Source organism: Phyllobates terribilis, unplaced genomic scaffold (genome assembly GCF_046119375.1).
Source record: "Phyllobates terribilis strain yellow unplaced genomic scaffold, ASM4611937v1 Scaffold_9__5_contigs__length_417890890, whole genome shotgun sequence".
NCBI lineage: Eukaryota > Metazoa > Chordata > Amphibia > Anura > Dendrobatidae > Phyllobates > Phyllobates terribilis.
In genome coordinates this window covers 406,848,805-406,866,039 of record NW_027362769.1, presented here as the reverse complement: position 1 = coordinate 406,866,039, position 17,235 = coordinate 406,848,805, and the positions used below count along the sequence as shown (strand labels likewise).

The 17,235-nt window shown below is 48.7% G+C and overlaps 1 protein-coding gene across 1 annotated transcript in view; it reads right to left on the bottom strand.

Moving 5' to 3' along the window:
* Positions 1-8,813: 8,813 nt before the first annotated feature.
* LOC141162647 (uncharacterized) overlaps positions 8,814-17,235 on the bottom strand; it is a 40,137-nt gene continuing 31,715 nt past the window's right edge. Inside the window, exons 5-10 of the mRNA XM_073648976.1 lie at positions 13,997-14,035; positions 12,720-12,739; positions 11,915-11,965; positions 11,807-11,833; positions 11,259-11,285; positions 8,814-10,297 (exon numbers count right to left, since the gene is read on the bottom strand). Coding sequence (XP_073505077.1) covers positions 10,223-10,297; positions 11,259-11,285; positions 11,807-11,833; positions 11,915-11,965; positions 12,720-12,739; positions 13,997-14,035 — 239 coding nt within the window. The 3' untranslated portion in view covers positions 8,814-10,222. The remainder of the gene's footprint in view (positions 10,298-11,258; positions 11,286-11,806; positions 11,834-11,914; positions 11,966-12,719; positions 12,740-13,996; positions 14,036-17,235) is intronic.

The window sequence follows — 17,235 nt, the reverse complement described above, 5'->3', positions numbered from 1 at the left end:
GAGCAGGGATGGCCTTGATCAGAGCAGTGATGACATTGATCAGAGCAGGAATCGCCTTGATCAGAGCAGGGATGGCCCTGATCAGAGCAGGGATGGCATTGATCAGAGCAGGGATGACATTGATCAGTGCAGGGATGGTCTTGATCAGAGCAGTGATGACATTGATCAGAGCAGGGATGGCCTTGATCAGAGCAGGGATGACATTGATCAGAGCACTGATGGCCTTGATCAGAGCAGGGATGACATTGATCAGAGCAGTGATGGCCTTGATCAGAGCAGGGATGGCCTTGATCAGAGCAGGGATGACCTTGATCAGAGTAGTGATGACATTGATCAGAGCAGTGATGACATTGATCAGAGTAGGGATGAAATTGATCAGAGCAGGGATGACAATGATCAGAGCAGTGATGACATTGATCCGAGCAGTGATGACATTGATCAGAGCAGGGATGACAATGATCAGAGCAGGGAGGGCCTTGATCAGAGCAGTGATGGCCTTGATCAGAGCAGTGATGGCCTTGATCAGAGCAGTGATGACATTGATCAGAGCAGTGATGGCCTTGATCAGAGCAGTAATGACATTGATCAGAGCAGGAATGAAATTGATCAGAGCAGTGATGGCCTTGATCAGAGCAGTGATGGCCTTGATCCGAGCAGTAATGACATTGATCAGAGCAGTGATGGCCTTGATCAGAGTAGTAATGACATTGATCAGATCAGGGATGACATTGATCAGAGCAGGGATGGCCTTGATCAGAGCAGGGATGGCCTTGATCAGAGCAGTGATGACATTGATCAGAGCAGGGATGGCCTTGATCAGAGCAGTGATGAAATTGATCAGAGCAGGGATGGCCTTGATCAGAGCAGGGATGGCCTTGATCAGAGCAGGGATGACCTTGATCAGCGCAGGGATGACCTTGATCAGAGCAGGGATGGCCTTGATCAGAGCAGTGATGACATTGATCAGAGCAGGGATGGCCTTGATCAGAGCAGTGATGACATTGATCAGAGCAGGGATGGCCTTGATCAGAGCAGGGATGGCCTTGATCAGAGCAGGGATGGCCTTGATCAGAGCAGGGATGACCTTGATCAGAGCAGGGATGGCCTTGATCAGAGCAGGGATGGCCTTGATCAGAGCAGTGATGACATTGATCAGAGCAGGGATGACATTGATCAGAGCAGTGATGGCCTTGATCAGAGCAGGGATGGCCTTGATCAGAGCAGGGATGGCCTTGATCAGAGCAGGGATGGCCTTGATCAGAGCAGGAATGGCCTTGATTAGAGCAGGAATGGCCTTGAGTAGAGCAGGGATGGCCTTGATCAGAGCAGAGATGTCCTTGATCAGAGCAGGAATGGCCTTGATCCGAGCAGGAATGGCCTTGATCAGAGCAGGGATGGCCTTGATCAGAGCAGGGATGGCCTTGATCAGAGCAGGGATGGCCTTGATCAGAGCAGTGATGACATTGATCAGAGCAGGAATGGCCTTGATCAGAGCAGGGATGGCCTTGATCAGAGCAAGGATGGTCTTGATCAAAACAGTGATGGCCTTGATCAGAGCAGTGATGACATTGATCAGAGCAGTGATGGCCTTGATCAGAGCAGGGATGACCTTGATCAGAGCAGGGATTGCCTTGATCAGAGCAGTGATGACATTGATCAGAGCAGGGATGGCCTTGATGAGAGCAGTGATGACATTGATCAGAGCAGTGATGGCCTTGATCAGAGCAGGGATGGCCTTGATCAGAGCAGGGATGGCCTTGATCAGAGTAGTGATGACATTGATCAGATCAGGGATGGCCTTGATCAGAGCAGGAATGGCCTTTATCAGAGCAGGGATGGCCTTGATCAGAGCAGTAATGACATTGATCAGAGCAGGGGTGGCCTTGATCAGAGCAGGGATGTCCTTGATCAGAGCAGTGATGGCCTTGATCAGAGCAGGGATGGCCTTGATCAGAGCAGTGATGGCCTTGATCAGAGCAGGGATGGCCTTGATCAGAGAAGGGATGGCCTTGATCAGAGCAGTGATGGCCTTGATCAGAGAAGGGATGGCCTTGATCAGAGCAGGGATGGCCTTGATCAGAGCAGTAATGACATTGATCAGAGTAGGGGTGGCCTTGATCAGAGCAGGTTTGGCCTTGATCAGAGAAGGGATGTCCTTAATCAGAGCAGTGATGGCCTTGATCAGAGCAGGGATGGCCTTGATCAGAGCAGTGATGACATTGATCAGAGCAGGGATGACATTAATTAGAGCAGGGATGGCCTTGATCAGAGCAGGGATGGCCTTAATCAGAGCAGTGATGGCCTTGATCAGAGCAGGGATGACATTGATCAGAGCAGTGATGACAATGATCAGAGTAGTGATGACACTTATCAGAGCAGTGATGACATTGATCAGAGCAGGGATGACATTGATCAGAGCAGGGATGGCCTTGATCAGAGCAAGGATGGCCTTGATCAGAGCAGGGATGGCCTTTATCAGAGCAGGGATGGCCTTGATCAGAGCAGGAATGGCCTTGATTAGAGCAGGAATGACCTTGATCAGAGCAGGAATGGCTTTGATCAGAGCAGGAATGGCCTTGATCAGAGCAGGAATGGCCTTGATCAGAGCAGGAATGGCCTTGATCAGAGCAGTGATGGCCTTGATCAGAGCAGGGATGGCCTTGATCAGAGCAGGGATGGCCTTGATCAGAGCAGTGATGACATTGATCAGAGCAGTGATGACATTGATCCGAGCAGGAATGGCCTTGATCAGAGCAGGGATGGCCTTGATCAGAGCATGGATGACCTTGATCCGAGCAGGAATGGCCGTGATCAGAGCAGGGATGGCCTTGATCAGAGCATGGATGACCTTGATCGGAGCAGGGATGGCCTTGATCAGAGCAGGGATGGCCTTGATCAGACCAGTCATGACATTGATCAGAGCAGGGATGGCCTTGATCAGAGCAGGGATGGCCTTGATCAGAGCAGTGATGACATTGATCAGAGCAGTGATGGCCTTGATCAGAGCAGGGATGGCATTGATCAGAGCTGGGATGACCTTGATCAGACCAGTGATGACATAGATCAGAGCAGTGATGACATTGATCAGAGCAGGGATGGCCTTGATCAGAGCAGTGATGGCCTTGATCAGAGCAGTGATGACATTGATCAGAGCAGGGATGGCCTTGATCAGAGCAGTGATGACATTGATCAGAGCAGGGATGACATTGATCAGAGCAGGGATGGTCTTGATCAGAGCAGTGATGACATTGATCAGAGCAGTGATGACATTGATCAGAGCAGGGATGGCCTTGATCAGAGCAGGGATGGCCTTGATCAGAGCAGTGATGGCCTTGATCAGAGCAGGGATGGCCTTGATCAGAGCAGTGATGACATTGATCAGAGCAGTGATGGCCTTGATCAGAGCAGGGATGGCCTTGATCAGAGCAGTGATGACATTGATCAGAGCAGTGATGGCCTTGATCAGAGCAGGGATGGCATTGATCAGAGCTGGGATGACATTGATCAGACCAGTGATGACATTGATCCGAGCAGGAATGGCCTTGATTAGAGAAGGGATGGCCTTGATCAGAGCAGTGATGGCCTTGATCAGAGCAGTGATGACATTGATCAGAGCAGGGATGGCCTTGATCAGAGCAGTGATGACATTGATTAGAGCAGGGATGACATTGATCAGAGCAGAGATGGCCTTGATCAGAGCAGTGATGACATTGATCAGAGCAGTGATGGCCTTGATCAGAGCAGGGATGGCATTGATCAGAGCTGGGATGACATTGATCAGAGCAGGGATGGCCTTGATCAGAGCAGGGATGGCCTTGATCAGAGCAGTGATGACATTGATCAGAGCAGGGATGGTCTTGATCAGAGCAGTGATGACATTGATCCGAGCAGGAATGGCCTTGATTAGAGAAGGGATGGCCTTGATCAGAGCAGTGATGGCCTTGATCAGAGCAGTGATGACATTGATCAGAGCAGTGATGGCCTTGATCAGAGCAGGGATGGCCTTGATCAGAGCAGTGATGACATTGATCAGAGCAGGGATGGCCTTGATCAGAGCAGGGATGGCCTTGATCAGAGCAGTGATGACATTGATCAGAGCAGGGATGGTCTTGATCAGAGCAGTGATGACATTGATCAGAGCAGTGATGACATTGATCAGAGCAGGGATGGCCTTGATCAGAGCAGTGATGACATTGATCAGAGCAGTGATGACATTGATCAGAGCAGTGATGGCCTTGATCAGAGCAGGGATGGCCTTGATCAGAGCAGTGATGGCCTTGATCAGAGCAGGGATGGCCTTGATCAGAGCAGTGATGACATTGATCAGAGCAGTGATGGCCTTGATCAGAGCAGGGATGGCCTTGATCAGAGCAGTGATGACATTGATCAGAGCAGTGATGGCCTTGATCAGAGCAGGGATGGCCTTGATCAGAGCAGTGATGACATTGATCAGAGCAGGGATGGCCTTGATCAGAGCAGTGATGACATTGATCAGAGCTGGGATGACATTGATCAGACCAGTGATGACATTGATCCGAGTAGGAATGGCCTTGATCAGAGCAGTGATGACATTGATCAGAGCAGGGATGACATTGATCAGAGCAGGGATGGCCTTGATCAGAGCAGTGATGACATTGATCAGAGCAGTGATGGCCTTGATCAGAGCAGGGATGGCATTGATCAGAGCTGGGATGACATTGATCAGAGCAGTGATGGCCTTGATTAGAGAAGGGATGGCCTTGATCAGAGCAGTGATGGCCTTGATCAGAGCAGTGATGACATTCATCAGAGCAGTGATGGCCTTGATCAGAGCAGGGATGGCCTTGATCAGAGCAGTGATGACATTGATCAGAGCAGGGATGACATTGATCAGAGTATATGTGTACAGCATGTGTGTTTATATGTGTGTAATTATATTTTGCGTGTATTTTGTGTGTGTAGTATTGCCTCTTGTATGCTTGTATGTGTATACTGTATATATATATATATATATATGTGTGTGTAGTATTGGCTCTTGTATGTGTATATATATATATATATATATATATGTGTGTACCGTATTTTTGTCTGTGGATACATCTGTATATCTTTGTGCACAGATGGATAAATGATTGCGGTCCCTTGGATAATGGATCCATATCAGGGGCCGTGGACCCTGGATGATATAATAGACAGAAGGAAAGCGGTGACCTCCGGTGCTGCCGCGTTGCTGCCTCCGCCATCAGGACAATGTATCAGAGGTGAATAGTAACCGGCGACGTCCAGGACACAAGAGAACATTTATTCTACAAGAACAAATCTATATGAAGGATGAGGAGAAGTCACAGATCCGCCTGTGATACAACAGTGTAAAGTCCAGCACAAAACGACACAAAAAGGGAGAATCCGACCTCAACAATATCCATCAAAACCATCATAGAAGTATCCTAAACTTATGGGAAAAACTGCGTCCAGTAACACCGCAGCGGGTCTGTGGCTCCCTGCGCGTCACACGTAGGTCATGGTGTAGAGGTCCGTACTGGGTGGTGACCACCCGCTCATGAGAATGACCCATTGACGCTGATCATGACCCCTAGGTTCGGATGATGACCCAATGATGTTAATAATAATGACCTTTGCATAATTAATGAGTATCAGTTCTTGACGATGAAGCTTTGGTAATCGTGTTGACCTCCTAGTAATGATGATCATAGCTCTCTAGTGATTATGGTGATGACTGTGTTCAGTGATGATAATGATGACTTTTAGGTGATGATGATGATGACTCTTGATTGATGATGATTGTCACGATAACACACTTGGTCAGACCTTGCAGCTCTCTGGCGCCCCCTTATCCTGCTGGTCACACACGGTATTGACCAAGGATAAGCACAGGTACAGCTGCTCTAATTTATGTCGACTATTGCGGCACGTGATGTGACAGGACGTATATATACCACCAGTTCCTTCCAAGAACGTATATATACCTCCGACCAGCCACCCTCAAACCACAATATCACATAAATACTGGTATACTGCCACCACCGATCGCTTAACAGGTGGATCGGGTACCTGGTAGGTAACGTGAATTAGCGAGTGAGGAACGTGTTTGCTCGACATAGGACAAGAAGAACGAAGCTGGTAAATAATTAATGATTTACTCCCAAAAGGGGGGCAGTGTTTACAAAATATATACAAGATATTATAAAGGAGACAATTTACATGTATGCATAAACAGTTATTAAAATAAAAGGGATAAGTAATAGCAAAACCTGCTTCACAAGGTGATGGTCTCAGATTCTGTGGGGGGGACGGCTCCCCGGAAATTAGGTGTGATTCTTCCACGCAGCGAGGGGTGCATGCGTCTGACTTCCCGGGGTAAGAATGAAGTAAAATTGCCATTCTGGTTTTTAGTAAGGGGCCAAAACATTAGGAGACACCCATGTTGTTTACCTCACACGGGGGCTCGGTTTTGTGAACCCACTCAGCTGCATAAGACATAAAAATCCTTTAGATTTCATATCTTGGTATGGGGGGGTCCCACATCCAAGATGGAGACATCATGTTTACTGTCACCAATATTCATGAAGATGGATATCAAATATGATATCTCTATGATGCTCAGAAGCTTAGAATCCATTTCCCAGGTTCCCGGTGATCTCCCAGCCACGAAAACCACACCATCACAATTGGAAAAAGGTGAACATCTCAAAAATGTGGTCCCTGGGTTTGTGACAGTCATGTGCATTATTAAAATCGACATTAAAAGTTTGTACAGTTAGACAATAGGATTGGAAGGAAAATCCAGGGTACACCAGTATGCTTGCTCTGGGGCTGAGGTTTTATGGCGGTCATAAAAATTCCTTGTTTGGGGGGAGAAGAGTGAGTTCTATGTCGGTCTCTTCCAAATGAGCAGGGGGTGGAGATTTAAGACATCTCTCATTTTTTAAACTAGGACAAAAATACATTTTGCCTGACACCTCCCCCTTTTTAGACTGCGCTATGGAGGTAGGACCTTCTGGTACTCCTCCAGGCGTATCTCTGGAGGCTCCCCTCGCCGGGACAACCCATCAGCATTGCCATGCTCGCTGCCTTTGCGGTGTTGAACGGTAAAGTCGTTCTGCTGGGGGGTGAGGCTCCAGCGTAACAACCTTCCGTTGGCACCGGACATGGTGTGCAGCCAACTCAGGGTGTTGTGATCAGTCACGACAGTGAAGGGGCGCCCGTACAAGTAAGGCTGTAAACGGTTGAGGGCCCATACAATGGCCAGGCACTCCTTCTCTGTGGTGGAATAGGCCACTTCCCTCGGCAGCAGTTTCCGACTTAGGTACAACACGGGGTGTTCTTGGTTATACATATTCCAGTAAGAGTGTCCATTTTCTGCTGGCTGTACCAGGACTCCCCAACTACGACCATGATCACCAAAATAAAAATAGAAAAGAAAAAACGAAGAAGGGTAGGGGTAACTGCTACACATACAGTATTGTCTCAGATCTAATAAATACTGAGTTCGATCTTCAAAACTTTTGTGCAAGTTTTTAGTGAGAGGAATGATTGCTCAAACCAGATCACTAATGTCCTATGATCCCACCGCTTGCCACCAATTGTCATGAAAACCACCACTTTGGTCAGACCTTGCAGCGCTCTGGCGCCCCCTTATCCTGCTGGTCACACACAGTATTGACCGAGGATAAGCACAGGCGCAGCTGCTTTCATTTATGTAGACTATTGTGGCACGTGATGTGACAGGACGTATATATACCACCAGTTCCTTCCAGGAATGTATATATACCTCCGACCAGCCACCCTCAAACCACAATATCACATAAATACTGGTATACCGCCACCACCGATCGCTTAACAGGTGGATCGGGTACCCGTTAGATAACGTGAATTAGCGGGTGAGGAACGTGTTTGCTCGACATAGGACAAGAAGAATGAAGCTGGTAAATAATAATGATTTACTCCCGAAAGTGGGCAGTGTTTACAAAATATATACAAGATATTATAAAGGAGACAATTTACATATATGCATAAACAGTTATTAAAATAAAAGGGATAAGTAATAGCAAAACCTGAGCCACGAGGTGATGGTCTCAGATTCTGTGGGGGGGACGGCTCCCCGGAAATTAGGTGTGATTCTTCCATGCAGCGAGGGGTGCATGCTTCTGACGTCCCGGGATAAGAATGAAGTAAAATGGCCGTTCTGGTTTTTAGTAAGGGGCCAAAACATTAGGAGACACCCATGTTGTTTACCTCACACGGGGGCTCGGTTTTGTGAACCCACCCAGCTGCATAAGACATAAAAATCCTTCAGATTTCATATCTTGGTATGGGGGGGTACCACATCCAAGATGGAGTCATCATGTGTGCCGTCACCACTATTCATGAAGATGGATCAATTTCCCAGGTTCCTGGTGATCTCCCAGCCACAAAAACCACACCATCACAATCGGAAAAAGGTGAACATCTCAAAAATGTGGTCCCTGGGTGTGTGACAGTCATAGGCATTATTAAAATCAACATTCAAAGTTTGTACAGTTAGACAATAGGATTGGAGGGAAAATCCAGGGTACACCAGTATGCTTGCTCTGGGGCTGAGGTTTTATGGCGGTCATAAAAATTTCTTGTTTGGGGGGAGAAGAGTGAGTTCTATGTCGGTCTCTTCCAAATGAGCAGGGGGTGGAGATTTAAGACATCTCTCATTTTTTAAACTAGGACAAAAATACATTTTGCCTGACAATGATGATGTCTGTTCAGTGATAATGATGATGACTCTTCGGTCATAATGATGATGACTGTTCAGTGATAATGATGACTCTTCAGTGATAAGGATGATGACTATTCGGTGATAATGATGATGACTCTTCAGTGATAATGATGATGACTCTTCAGTGATAATAATGATGACTCTTCGGTGATTATGATGATGACTGTACAGTGATGATGATGATGATGATGACTCTTCGGTGATAATGATGATGACTCTACAGTGATGATGATGATGATGATGACTCTTCAGTGATAATGATGATGACTCTTCGGTGATAATGATGATGACTCTTTGGTCATAATGATGATGACTCTTCAGTGATAATGATGACTCTTCAGTGATAATGATGATGACTCTTCGGTCATAATGATGATGACTGTTCAGTGATAATGATGACTCTTCAGTGATAAGGATGATGACTATTCGGTGATAATGATGATGACTCTTCAGTGATAATGATGATGACTCTTCAGTGATAATGATGATGACTCTTCAGTGATAATAATGATGACTCTTCGGTGATTATGATGATGACTGTACAGTGATGATGATGACTCTTCGGTGATAATGATGATGACTCTACAGTGATGATGATGATGATGATGACTCTTCAGTGATAATGATGATGACTCTTCGCTGATAATGATGATGACTCTTTGGTCATAATGATGATGACTCTTCAGTGATAATGATGACTCTTCAGTGATAATGATGATGACTCTTCAGTGATAATGATGATGACTCTTCGGTCATAATGATGATGACTGTTCAGTGATAATGATGACTCTTCAGTGATAATGATGATGACTCTTCAGTGATAATGATGATGACTCTTCAGTGATAATAATGATGACTCTTCGGTGATTATGATGATGACTGTACAGTGATGATGATGATGATGATGACTCTTCGGTGATAATGATGATGACTCTACAGTGATGATGATGATGATGATGATGACTCTTCAGTGATAATGATGATGACTCTTCGGTGATAATGATGATGACTCTTTGGTCATAATGATGATGACTCTTCAGTGATAATGATGACTCTTCAGTGATAATGATGATGACTCTTCAGTGATAATGGTGATGACTCTTCGGTGATAATGATGATGACTCTTCGGTGATAATGATGATGACTCTACAGTGATGATTATGATGATGACTCTTCAGTGATAATGATGATGACTCTTCAGTGATAATGATGATGACTCTTCGGTCATAATGATGATGACTCTTCAGTGATAATGATGATGACTCTTCGGTCATAATGATGATGACTCTTCAGTGATAATGATGATGACTCTTCGGTGATGATGATGATGACTCTTCGGTGATAATGATGATGACTCTTCGGTGATAATGATGATGACTCTACAGTGATGATGATGATGATGACTCTTTTGTGATGATGATGATGACTCATTGGTGATGATGATGACTTCTTCACTTGCTGATTTCAGATTCTTCACAATGTCACGCACAGGACGATAATCAGCACAACAAATAACACGAGGATGCCGCCTCCAATAATCCAGAGCACCTAAGAGACAAGCACAATTACTGAGACATTTTATCAGCCGTATTGCAGCGCTCCACCATCCTGACCCTGGGATCGGATCTTCTCATCATGAGTCATTCTCTAAGATTACATTTACATAGTGGCGCCGTGGTTAGCACTGCAGCCTTGCAGCGCTGGGGTCCTGGGTTCAAAGCCCACCAAGGACAACATCTACAAGGAGCTTGTATGTTCTCCCCGTGTTTGTGTGGGTTTCCTCCCACACTCCAAAGACTGATAGGGAATGTAGATTGTGAGTCCCAATGGGGACAGTGCCCATGATGCATGTAAAGTGCTGTGGAATTAATGGCGCTATATAAGTGAGTAAAACAAATAAATTAAAAGAATATATATATATTTCTTCATTTCCACTTTGTCCCTGTTCACATTGTCTGTTGGTTATTGAACACTGGGGTGGGACTGAATCTAGAGGAAACATTCCTTTGTTCCGAGGTTCCTTTAAGAACCTTACATAACATTCTTGTTTGTGATAGGAGTCAGTTCACATACAACGGTGTTTGTAAAAATGGCCAGTCCGCCAGACGTGGATCCACAGGAGGAGAAATCTCCATGCTTCCTCCGTTATTCCCCATTCCCTGGCTATAGCTCAAAAACCTCCCCAGAAAAAGCCTCAGATTGACGGGATCAGATTTTATTAGAAGGCCAGTTTTTGGGCAGGAAGTCGCCCACAGTCTGGGGAATGGTGTCGTCTATCCTAGGACTCGGTGATGACTCTGCTGACCATCCATTGTGGTTGACCATCAGTAGAGAACCATTATCTCCAAGGTGAAGTGTCCCAGAGAAATGACTGCGGGCCAACAGAAGACCACCACCCCCAATAATGACAGAAGAGAAGCTGCAGTGTACAGCAAGGAGGCCAACCTCCTGGACTTAGCTATGTGCTTAGTGTAACGCGTGGCCAGTGCACCGGTTGTCCAGCGATTACCTTGTCCTTTCTCCAGTTTTTTTGGCCCTTTAATATAAAGAAAAAAATCAAAGTCAGCCAAGAAATAGAAAAGTCCACGTCTCCGGTCATTAATGGTCCATATCCGGCAGCCCCCTCATTGTACCAGTCTGACACATTATACCAGGAGACATATATATATAACATAAGCTATGATATGACATATGGGTGGGCTCTGACCTTTAATGGGGTCAATTAGGTTTGTTATTTTTGTTATTCTTTCCATCAAACCTCCTGATGACCCTACAAAGTCTAGAGAAGATGTGACCACCGTCCCTCCACCCAGTGAACCTTGTCCTGCACATTATTTGGGGGACATCAAGTTCCCCTCCCTATACCTAAAATCATGATTGGTCTGGGGGAGGTCACCCGCTCACTTCACCTCTTCCATCATCATGAAAAACTAGATAGACAGATTATAGAATGATCCCACCATGTCGCCTTAAGAGCCATTAGACCACCCTCCGGACCCACATTCTACATAACATGATGACATTCCTGGTCCCGGGGAACTCGGACGTAGGATTTACCTTCTCGTTATCGTTGATCGGGGGGATCTATAATGGAAATAGAGAAATCAATGAATGGAGAGCGATGTCCTGTGAAGAACGCCCCATCACCCGTCAGGCCTTACTCACCGGGACGATGATGGGTGGGTTTCTCTGGTTGTCGTCTCCGATGAGTTTACTCTATAAGAAATAATTACATTTTATCCATCATTCCAGACACAGGAAGAACAGGGGGCGAAAAATAAAGATGGAGCCCCTCATAGCGCTGGATGGGCCAGGATCTGTTCACCCACTCACTCCCTGCACATTTCACCCAACACAATTCATAGAGTCTGGCCAGTGGTGAAACATGAAGTCTTGGGCGGGGACTAACTGCCATGGCTCTACAGTGTTACTGGTCATATGGGCCAAAGAAACCTCCAGGCTCCAAGTCCGACTGCATCCGCTGCACCCATCATGGTAGCACTCCTCCTGAGACCAGGGCAGGAGACACATACAGGGACGGATATACTAATCCTGCACAGACATGGTGCCGCAATCTGGAGAATGTTCTTGCATTTTAAGTCACACCCTGTTTCTCATCAAGCCACACCCTCATGATGACACACTTCCAATCACAAAGTCTTTCTCACAGTGTCACACCCTCTTCCACAAGGCCACACCCTCATTCTCAGGAAACCACACCCTGTTTACAAAATGCATGCCCTTTCACTTGATGCCACACCCACTCATACAAAGCCACACCCACTCATACAAAGCCACACCCACTCGTATAAAGCCACACCCTCTTTCCAAATAAGGCGTTAACAGTGTTTTAAGCCCATATATAGGCCAATAACCAGTGGCGTCAATATGCATCGAAAGGTATGAAAACTTCTAAAGTACAGTATGACGGCATTATTATCAGGATTGTCAGAAACCCGGAGACTCGCACCTCTTCATCGCTCCTCGTGTCTGAAATGTAAGAGAAAGTCGTCAGAATTCTTTGTACTTCTATTACCACTATTATTACTGCTATTATTATTATTACTACTACTATTACTACTACTATTATTATTACCACTACTATTACTACTACTATTATTACTATTACTGCTCTTATTATTACTACTACTATTATTACAACTACTATTATTACTGCTACCACTATTACTATTACTGCTCTTATTATCTTCCACTATTATTTCCTCCGGTCACATGATGATAAAACCCGCGGACAGAACATGAACCGTGTACATTAATGTCCGGTGGTGACCGATAGAGACTGTGAGACTGTAGGGAGCAAATAGCCGGGGGAGATATGAGAGGAGAAAAGAGGAAAGGAGGAGAGAAGAGGAAAGGAGAGAAGGAGAGAGAAATGGAGAGAAGAGAAGAGAAGAGGAGAAGAGAGGAAGAGATAGAGTAGTGGAGCGGAGAGAAGTGGAGTGTAAAGGAGAGAAGTTTAAAACATACTAGAGGAGTGAAAAGCAGATATCTGGAGACGAGAGGAGAAAAGAAAAGAGGAAAGAAGAGAAGCGGAGTAGACAGGAGAGGAATGGTAAGACAAGGACAGAGCAGAGAGGGGAAAAAATGAGAAAAAAAAACAGATGAGTGAAGAAGATTGAAAAGGAGAGGGGTGAAGAGGACTAAAGAGGAGAGAAAAGACGACCTGAGGTGAGGAAATGAGAAAAAATGAGAACTGAGGTGAGAAGAGAAATGTAGTAAAAAAGAGGCGAGAATAGGAAAAGAGAGGAGAGAAAAGAAGAAGAGAATAGGAAAGAAGAGAGGAGGGAAGAAAGGAGGAGAGAAGACAGGAGAGAATAAGGTGGGAAAGTAAAAGAAGAGAGGAGAACCGTAGCAAAGAGAAGAAGAGTTAAGAAAATAGGAGAGGAGAGGAGCGTGATGTCGTTTTCCGTCACTCACAAGTCATCTGATTAGTGGGGATCCCCGGTCACCCCCCTGAGGACACATCGAGTCTGTGTCACTCACTGACAGGTGAGCAGTTACATCCTATAGGTGGGTGATGGGTGGACCCCACGTACAGTGTTCAGCTGCCATTACTCCAATCCCAGCTCAGCCCAGACGTGACGCTGTAGGTAGGACGCCGCGGGCAGATCTCACTCTTTATTCATTTGTAGCAGATTTGCCCCATTTTCCCTCTATTCTGACTCCGTCCATGTCCATGGCCCTGAGGACACATAGTGATACAGGACGTAGCTCCTAACTCCTCACCTGAGCCGGGTCGCTGGGACGATCGGACGCTGCTGTCATCTGATGGAGACAAGACATAACAAGATACAAAATGATAACAGTTCTCTGCAATGACAATGACGTTACCCCCCGAGTATCACCGTGAGCTCCGCACCCCACAGAGACATCGCCAGGAATGATCAGGACTTATGTAGGTGTCTTGTAGCACACTGGCAACTTTAGGGGCAATTTTGTTCCTTAATGTTTGTGCTTTTGTCTCTAAAGCATTTTTGTAATATATTTTCTTAACTAGTTTTGTGCAGTTTGTCTTAGCCATCCTCTATGTATCACTGTGCATAGCAGACTGCAGAATGAGTTAGCAAGGAACAGTCAGTGAGCTCTTTCTCTGATCTATTCCTCTTACGGTGGGTACGGAAAGTATTCAGACCCCTTTACATTTTTCGCTCTTTGTTTCATTGCAGCCATTTGGTAAATTCTAAAAAGCTCATTTTTTTCTCATTAAAGTCCACTCTGCACCCCATCTGGACTGAAAAAAAACAGAAATGTAGAAATTTTTGCAAATTTATTAAAAAAGAAAAACTGAAATATCACATGGTCATAAGTCTTCAGACCCTTTGCTCAGTATTGAGGAGAAGCCCCCTTTTGAGCTAGTACAGCCATGAGTCTTCTTGGGAATGATGCAACAAGTTTTTAACACCTGAATTTGGGGGTCCTCGGCCATTCTTCCTGGCAGATCCTATATATCACTGTACATAGCATTCTGTATGCACACGACTACAGTCCTCATAGGCCAAGACTAGAGAGGAAAAGAAAGTCCTTCAGAACTAGAAGAAAACCTGGAGCGATCATTTACAAAACTGAGGAAAGCTCAGATACATTGAAAAACTTTCCCCCACAATTCTGTAACTCAGGTTCATACGACCCGCTCCCCCACTACACGACCCGCTCCCCCACTACACGACCAGATCCCCCACTACACGACCCGCTCCCCCACTACACGACCCGCTCCCTCACTACACGACCCGCTCCCTCACTACACGACCCGCTCCCTCACCACACGACCCGCTCCCCCACTACACGACCCGCTCCCCCACTACACGACCCGCTCCCCCACTACACGACCCGCTCCCCCACTACACGACCCGCTCCCCCACTACACGACCCCCTCCCCCACTACACAACCCGCTCCCCCACTACACGACCCGCTCCCCCACTACACAACCCGCTCCCCCACTACATGACCCGCTCCCTCACTACACGACCCGATCCCCCACTACACGACCCGCTCCCCCACTACACGACCCGCTCCCCCACTACACGACCCGCTCCCCACTACACGACCCGCTCCCCCACTACACGACCCGCTCCCCCACTCACGACCCGCTCCCTCACTACACGACCCGCTCCACCACTACACGACCCGCTCCCCCACTACACGACCCGCTCCCCCACTACACGACCCGCTCCCCCACTACACGACCCGCTCCCCCACTACACGACCCGCTCCCTCACTACACGACCCGCTCCCCCACTACACGACCCGCTCCCTCACTACACGACCCGCTCCCCCACTACACGACCCGCTCCCTCACTACACGACCCGCTCCCTCACTACACGACCCACTCCCCCACTACACGACCCGCTCCCCCACTACACGACCCGCTCCCCCACTACACGACCCGCTCCCCCACTACACGACCCGCTCCCCCACTACACGACCCGCTCCCCCACTACACGACCCCCTCCCCCACTACACAACCCGCTCCCCCACTACACGACCCGCTCCCCCACTACACGACCCGCTCCCCCACTACATGACCCGCTCCCTCACTACACGACCCGATCCCCCACTACACGACCCGCTCCCCCACTACACGACCCGCTCCCCCACTACACGACCCGCTCCCCACTACACGACCCGCTCCCCCACTACACGACCCGCTCCCCCACTCACGACCCGCTCCCTCACTACACGACCCGCTCCACCACTACACGACCCGCTCCCCCACTACACGACCCGCTCCCCCACTACACGACCCGCTCCCCCACTACACGACCCGCTCCCCCACTACACGACCCGCTCCCTCACTACACGACCCGCTCCCCCACTACACGACCCGCTCCCTCACTACACGACCCGCTCCCCCACTACACGACCCGCTCCCTCACCACACGACCCGCTCCCCCACTACACGACCCGCTCCCTCACTACACGACCCGCTCCCCCACTACACGACCCGCTCCCCCACTACACGACCCGCTCCCTCACTACACGACCCGCACCCCCACTACACGACCCGCTCCCCAACTACACGACCCGCTCCCCCACTACACGACCCGCTCCCCCACTACACGACCCGCTCCCTCACTACACGACCCGCTCCCCCACTACACGACCCGCTCCCTCACTACACGACCCGCACCCCCACTACACGACCCGCTCCCCCACTACACGACCCGCTCCCTCACTACACGACCCGCACCCCCACTACACGACCCGCTCCCCCACTACACGACCCGCTCCCCCACTACACGACCCGCTCCCCCACTACACGACCCGCTCCCCCACTACAGACCCGCTCCCCCACTACACGACCCGCTCCCCCACTACACGACCCGCTCCCCACTACACGACCCGCTCCCTCACTACACGACCCGCTCCCCCACTACACGACCCGCTCCCTCACTACACGACCCGCACCCCCACTACACGACCCGCTCCCTCACTACACGACCCGCACCCCCACTACACGACCCGCACCCCCACTACACGACCGCTCCCCCACTACACGACCCGCTCCCCCACTACACGACCCGCTCCCCCACTACACGACCCGCTCCCCCACTACACGACCCGCTCCCTCACTACACGACCCGCTCCCCCACTACACGACCCACTCCCCCACTACACGACCCGCTCCCTCACTACACGACCCGCTCCCCCACTACACGACCCCCTCCCCCACTACACGACCCGCTCCCTCACTACACGACTCGCTCCCCCACTACACGACCGGCTCCCTCACTACACGACCCGCTCCCCCACTACACGACCCGCTCTCTCACTACACGACCCGCTCCCCCACTACACGACCCGCTCCCCCACTACACGACCCGCTCCCTCACTACACGACCCGCACCCCCACTACACGACCCGCACCCCCACTACACGACCAGCTCCCCCACTACACGACCCGCTCCCCCACTACACGACCCGCTCCCCCACTACACGACCCGCTCCCCCACTACACGACCCGCA